The sequence below is a fragment of the Pavona decussata genome, unplaced genomic scaffold (assembly GCF_977016875.1).
Source record: "Pavona decussata unplaced genomic scaffold, jaPavDecu1.1 SCAFFOLD_87, whole genome shotgun sequence".
Classification (NCBI taxonomy): Eukaryota; Metazoa; Cnidaria; class Anthozoa; order Scleractinia; family Agariciidae; genus Pavona; species Pavona decussata.
In genome coordinates this window covers 3,302,846-3,310,000 of record NW_028145504.1, presented here as the reverse complement: position 1 = coordinate 3,310,000, position 7,155 = coordinate 3,302,846, and the positions used below count along the sequence as shown (strand labels likewise).

The following is a 7,155-nucleotide window of genomic DNA, read 5'->3' as shown; positions in this document are numbered from 1 at the left end:
AAGGCGAGTCCTTTTCGAACAAACTTGTCATGACCAGTTCCCAAACCAATAATTTCAAGGTCCACTTTAATGTCCATATAGAGGACTGTGGAAACCAAGCAACTTGAAACTACAGTACTTGCAGTTTAATATGCAGCTTTCCTCTCAATAATAAAAATAATAATAATTCTCCCATTAAAGGTATTTTTCTGTCAGTGACACAGGCATACTCGGAAAAAGAAAACCAGAGTTCCCCCAACAGGTCAGTCAAACCTATGACCTTCTGATTACCATGTAGTTCCGTAGTTCTGACGCTCTACCACTGAGCTACAGGAGACTTGTGGGAGCTGAGGCCATTAAACTATCATTATTTTATTCACCGGGCTTAAAATCACATTTCTTTCGATAATATATATCTTTGTTATAAAAAGTCACCTCTCTTCTCCACCAACATGTACTCCCGCCAGCCTCAGCGCTGTCAGTGCTCTTTCCTGAGCCTGCCGAACATTCTTCCCTTCCAAGTTAGGATCGATCCGGAACTCAGGAAATTTGCGCACTTTCTTGACGTAGATTCTAGCAGGGCAAGTAGGCCGATGCCTTTTCACTTGGTTGCCGTGCTCATCAAAATCAAGCTGTTTCTTGTTTACAGCTCCCTTCCTTCGTGGTCCATACTGACATTCCATTACTGTTGCACGTCGACCTAGAGAAAGTTTTGTCAGTGTCAATATAGAGTGGGACAAAAACATGCAGCTGGGTCACAGAGAGCGCACACATTCAGAGGTCAATAATTAAGGCTACCCTATACCTTCAAAGGTGTCTTGCATTTAAGAGATGTAGCATGTCCGGTTTAAACTGTAGATACCTAAACCCCTATATCAAATTAAAGCTTATAGAGCTGGCTATCAAACTATACCAAGAATTTTGAAATAAAATAAATTGTTGAATTTTTCACGACCCCTGAATGCGAGCGTCTGAATCACCCTTTTCAAGCTACAAGTCAAAGCGAATTTTGGTTTTTCGCTAATTTAATTTGCTCCTCAGTTTCCGGACCCAAAGCGCTAAAAAAACGAGTCCGTGTTTTGCCATATTCAATCGGAATGAAAAGTTATAGAGCATTTTCAAAATAGGCTGAAAAAAATGTGGAGTGATGGTACAAAAGTCGCTCTTGGAGAAAAAATATTTCGAAAGAAAAAATTCGCAGACACATTTTTGTTGTTTATATGTTAAACTAGCTACTGTCCTAATTTGAAGGCAAACGAACAAATTCCTTTTGAGTTTTAGCTCTTTGAAGTGGCTCCTCCAAGTGAAAAAATTGATTCGAGAAAACGGCACTAAAAATTCGGCAACCGTAATGATTCTATTTAGCGCCCTCCTTCCAATAAGCGCCCCCTTCCAAATAAGTGTCCCCTTCGAATGTGTTTTTGTTAATAAGCGCCCCCTATTCTAATATTACTATTACAGTGCCTTAAGAGTACGTATCAATTGTGGTTTATCTTCCTTTAATAGCTGACATACGTAATAATGTATTACAAAAACAGTGGTCTTCGTCTGAGTTTCTCAACTGTAATGTCCATGTGAGTACATAATTCCCTCAAACAAGTAATTGCTTCTTCAAATCTTGTGGCGATTGCTCTGTTGGTCGTTCTGGCCAGAAAGGATCCAGGGACAACAAGTCCGTTTTCCATTCCAGTCTCCTTGATCCAGTCGCTTTAACCTGTGCATTGTTCTCATGGCGGGCTTTAAGAAATGTGAATATAAGGAAGAAAAGTTCCATCGGCACATGTCTTGATAGCTTGATAGTTTGATAGTTTGAAGTAAACAAGTTGCCCGCCGTGACTCTGTTTTTGCTGAGATTTACCAGAAGTTAAAAATGATTGGTTCTCATGTGACATTTGACGTGACAGTGTAGGCCCCAAGGGAGCGAAGCCATTTGGGGGTGTTCGGTAAAATGTCTGGGCTCAGCGGCAGGTGTTTCCTTTCCTTCCCCGCCCCTCCCTCCCGCTTCTACTTTTTTGCTCCTTTTTGCCCAATGTCCTCTCGTGCTTGCCCCGCTAGGCTTGAAGGAAACGGAAACGACTGCTACGCAGGCTATAGCTTTCATGAATGTTCTTACTCTTGTTTTTAGCATTGGTAATATTTATTATTTTAGTACTGGTATTAGCAGTAGTTAAACAGGTTGTTAACGTGATCCTCTTGTTTGGCAATCTTACTCCATGCCTTAATACAGTTTAACCTGTATTAAGCAGTCACCCTCTATTATAAAGCCGTTAGTTGTCAAAGTCCCGAAAGTTACATGTCTTAATTACCAGTGCTGCCATTTTGACCTCTATTAAGCAGTCGCAGTCACCCTTTACAACAAGCTGTTTCTATTGTCTTAACCTGTTTTAAGGACGGTGCCTACTATTGTTACTGCGCATACGTTCTGCGCATCTCGAGATACTCGGGTTTCCTATGGGTGGTGCCTGCTAATATAAAGAATATTTTTGCGCGGTTTAAAACTATGCGGAGAAAGCAGAACTTAGCAAACGCTTTTGGTATCTCGAAAGAAAATTGGGGGTAACCATGCATTTTTCAGAGATAATTAAGCTTCAATTTAGGAAAAAATCCCATACATTGCTTCATATTTTGGCGCTTTTTAGAGATATTATTGCTTCATTATCTCTGAAAAATGCGTGGCTACCCCCAATTTTCGTTTTGGATTCCAATAGGCCTTGCTAAGATCTGCTTTTCCCGCATAGTCATAAACCGCACAAAAATACTTCGATATTAGTAGGCACCGTCCTTAAATGGTCATTTTTGTAAAAGGAAACCAGTCAAATATGGTAACAAAATCAATAGCGTGCCATGACTGTTATGATCTCAGCATTAATGTTTCATTAGTCCATTTCTACTTTGTCATACAATTTTACTGCTGCAGCTTCTTAATTAACCAAGTAAGTAATTTTGTGAGTGCTTTTGTGCATAAAATGTACACTATATAAAGTTATTGAATGTTGTTTTATTGTGTTTGATGTGTATTCTGTGCAAGCTGAATTAAGCAGTCACTTAGCCTTTCCCTGAGGGTGACCGCTTAATACAGGTTCGACTGAATTAATAAATTACATTGTTTTGTGTTCCTGTTTTTAGATCAGCCCCTCCAATCCACCAAAGCTCAGAAACACTAGCTACTAAACTATCCACAAGTGCTATTCTTGATATGAACTCCTGCACCTCAAATCTCCACGTCACTCCCCCCCCCCCCCCCCTCCTCCAAGATACAATAACATGCAAGGGTGTGCAGGAAAATTAAGGGAAAACTAAGCAAACCTGATTGACCCTTCAAGCCCTAACTGTGATCAGCATCAAATTGCTCCTTGTAATAGACAATGCTTATTCAACCCCTTAGGTCATGAGAATTAAGGATATGATCACCCCAGGTGAATTTTCTTGTTATTTCAATAACTTCTTCCCAGTACTTTTATAAGAAAAGTATGGTGACAAGATAGGAGAATGTGTTCTTTGATATTAGTAATAAAAGGGTTAATGGAACCAACTGGTTTGTTGCATTCTAGTGAAGTAAACAACAAGCTGAATTTGAGTGCCTGAAATTCACTGGCATACAGCCATTATTACGTCCATACATCTGAAGACCTTTAGTGAAAGTACCTGGGTTCAAATTTACAGGTTTGAGGGAAATATTCTATTCTGGTGGATGTTTTTGGATAGGAAGACTTTAGCAGGTGCTATTTTAGCAACAATGAAATGCGCAAGCATACTCTAACATTCTTGGTTTTATTTGCAGACAACTGCATCATTTGATGGGTGAGTACCCACTGGAATATTCTGGACTGAAATGAAGCTGAGACAGAGGCGGAAGTATTAACAAAAAATAAAAGAACTCGGCCACTGTTTTTAAATAATTTGACCAGTAGGGGTACAAAAGATGGTTGCACCAGGACTTAATTTGACATCAGTCTTTACGTCACTGTCATCTTTACGTCAAAAGTTATTACAATTACAGCTGCAGTCTCAACATAAGCGATGTGGGTTGTAACAGATGGCCATTAACAAGTCAGGTGACCATCTGTAAAAATGCTGAATGAGCTACATATATTAAACATGTGGACTCTAAAATTTGCATAGCACGGTATTCTAGCTTGCAACCTGTTTTAGTGGGAGGGCAAAGACACAAGTAAAAAGAAAACCAATTTACAGACCACTGAACGGAGCAACAAAACCGTGGCAGCTGTGAGTTTCAATCAATTTACACCACATTATACCTTAAACAAACTTCAGATGTCCTTTTACACCTGCATTAGCGCAAAGGACATACGCCTTTGCCTTCGGGAGATATCATCTTGGGGTGGTGCTTAGTTTTGAGTGTACATCATTCATACAAATGGCCCTCAACCTCACACTGTCTCGTTGCTGATCTGTTGATAGCCAGGTCTCATGACATGAGCAAACGTCAAGGTAGTCTAAAGTCACAGTTGTATACAGTGACCATTTTTGCAATGGTGGCTGCGTGTGATATCTCCATCTCCAATTTTATTTTGTTGGCTAACACTGGAGTACAACACAGACTAAACTATAATATTTATAAAAACATAAATATATTTGCTACACTGCAGCAAAGGGACAAAATAATATAGAAAATTGTGTCGCCTTTGGAAGCCAAAAAAAGAAAAAAAACACTCATGTAGCTGTTTAAGGTAGGTGGTTTATGGAGTTTAGGCAGCCTTACCATGCCAGTGAAGACTGCACCGTCACACCTGTCAGGGATAAGCTAGCATGTGCTAACAGCCATGCTGTATCATTACACAGAAACATGAAAGCGCTGCGTTCATTTTTATGCAGACTTGTCGAGAATACTGCATGGTATTTAGAATCAAAAAGAGCAATCTAATAAACGCCTGATCAAAGTTTGGTCTACCGTAAAAAATAATTTTAAATTAAGAAATATTAAACAGGGCCACTGGTCAAAAGTAAGCTAGCTAAAGCTTACCTGTATTTAGGAATGGAATCCCATCGTATGGTACATACTGCGATTTCCACATTAGGCGAATCGATGGTTTGGCTGATGACGGGGACTGCCTTGTCCCCCAGCAACTGTTAGTGTGCTGTTTGTGAAGGGTCAAAATCAAGTCCAGTTCCACTTCATTTGTGACATATCCCCTGTACGAATCCCCTATAAGCTCGCAGTCATGAAGTCGAGCCGCCCAGGGATAATTCGCCGCGGCGGCAGACAAATTCGCCACCGGTATCTGCGGAGAAGCTTCGAGCGAAGAACTTGTACCAATAGAGACATTTTCAGCACTGATAACTATGCTTTCTTGAGCCCCTGCAACGGAATCGTGTTCCTGGACTTGTGGAATAAACTTATTCTCTACGATCTCGTCTGCGCTCAAAGCGGTCGAAACAGTTCCTTGCGTCGCAACTGAAATGCTCTCAGTCGCCATCATCGCTTCTGAAGTAGCCATAGTTTCGGGTACGGCTGAAGTAGAAATGGTGGTGATTCCCCCGTTTGGTTGCGAAATAGTTTGAATAGTTGAGGGAATACTCGCAGACATCGCGTTTTGGAGAACTTCAGGGGCAGAAACTTGCTCGGGTGCCATGATTTGTTGTTCAATGGACTCGCTCGGCAACGTTTCTACCGAATCCGCCGCCATTGCGCCCAAATCGGAAGGTCCGTCCGACGTAAGCGAACCAAAAATTACCAGCAATGGTCAATGAAATAGTTTTCGGTGTTTACGCTTGAAAGCGAGACAGGAAAGAGGCTAAAAATAAAAGCGCCAAACTTTCGAGGAGAGCCTCGCTTTACAACGAAGAGCGGCCTCGACCGCGTGGAAGAAAGAAGGCCTCCTTTTCATGCATGGCCGCAAGCAGTTATGGGACACATCAAAATCTCCCGTATGTTTGCACCCGAGCGGGTGGGGGACAGGTACATGTAAACTGGACTTCTGTTCGAAATGAGGGTGAAAACGCATTTGTTAAAAAGCAGGGCGCCCTAGTGAAAAACGATGCTAAAACGCCTTCTGGACGAAAATCTTTCGAAATGGATTACTTATCCCGACACGCACACACTGTCTTTTGGCGGTAGCGAAGGGAAAGTTCAATTTCTATACGCTTGCTGGTGGCTTAACAGGCCAATCTACAGAATGGCACAGACTCTATTTCACTTCAGTTGGGCATAAGAATACCAGCTCGTATGAATCAAAAGAGGGTAGCTGAATTGCGATCTACTTGCTCTCGTGAGTCTTTGGCGGAAGTTTTTCTTTCAATTCTGAGTTGTCACTGCGGTCGAAGACAATATTTTGCCACTGGGCTGATTATCAGTGCCAGCTTGTAAAAGCTGTCTCTTCTTTGTCTCTTTACTTGAAACGTTTTCTGAAGTTCACTGAAGAACATCTGAAACTTTGTCGTGTGTGCAACGTGGTCAGCTTAATGCAGCTGTACTTTGAGTCTTTTCCCGTCCTCACTATCATATTTACAAAAACGGCTATCCTTCACAAAATTTACACCCACTCATGACAACTGCTCCGGTATACGGTACTGTCCACACCCATCAACGTTGATGCATTTCGCGTGAAGACTCATACTTTCGAATTCGGTTGTCTAGGTCCCCTTTGTTACCCTCGTCCGGACGGCCACGCCCACACTAAAACTACGATAGGTTTAAGGTGTACATCACAGTCACTTGAGTAAATTAACTGGACAAAAATCGCCTTCTGATGAACCACTAGCTAAAACGTTTTCCTTTTTCACTCGTCCAAATCCCTAAAAAGCATTTCCGATCATCGATCGTCTGTACCAAAACAAACTCCTCTTCAAGATGACTTTTTAGTTGAAAGACTTCCCCGCTTTGAAACCGTACCTAAAAGAGATAAAAAAAAGTGTTACTCAGATAATTGCACCTAAGGTCTTATAAAATACGTTAGAGGCATGTACTGTGACTCTTTTTGTTGTTGAAGATTCTGTCACTGATCATGAATCTGCATAACCACAAATGTTTTGCCAAATGAGCACAATAGTTTCAAAAGTGCTTTCTTTCTTCTAGTTTGAACTTGCATGGGGACTTGAACTCTTGAAACTGAATTTACCGGCGATGTCAGAAATCAAAACTGATTTACATCACGATCGTACAACTTGCTATTCGCGATGAACTCTCTCGGAGGAACATTTCATCAATGAAAAGCG

At 41.2% G+C, this 7,155-nt stretch overlaps 1 protein-coding gene across 2 annotated transcripts in view; it reads right to left on the bottom strand.

Moving 5' to 3' along the window:
* The window catches only part of LOC146474822 (uncharacterized), a 17,759-nt gene extending 11,932 nt beyond the window's left edge, over positions 1-5,827 (bottom strand). Inside the window, exons 1-2 of one of the 2 annotated variants that reach the window (XR_014866075.1) lie at positions 4,964-5,826; positions 415-679 (exon numbers count right to left, since the gene is read on the bottom strand). Coding sequence is in view for 1 of the 2 variants with exons in the window: in XM_085116556.1 (XP_084972682.1) it covers positions 415-679; positions 4,964-5,627 (929 nt within the window). In the remaining variant the exon portion in view is untranslated. Of the gene's footprint in view, positions 1-414; positions 680-4,963 lie in introns of both variants that reach the window. The other variant, XM_085116556.1, reaches the window with a different exon arrangement.
* Positions 5,828-7,155: the final 1,328 nt, after the last annotated feature.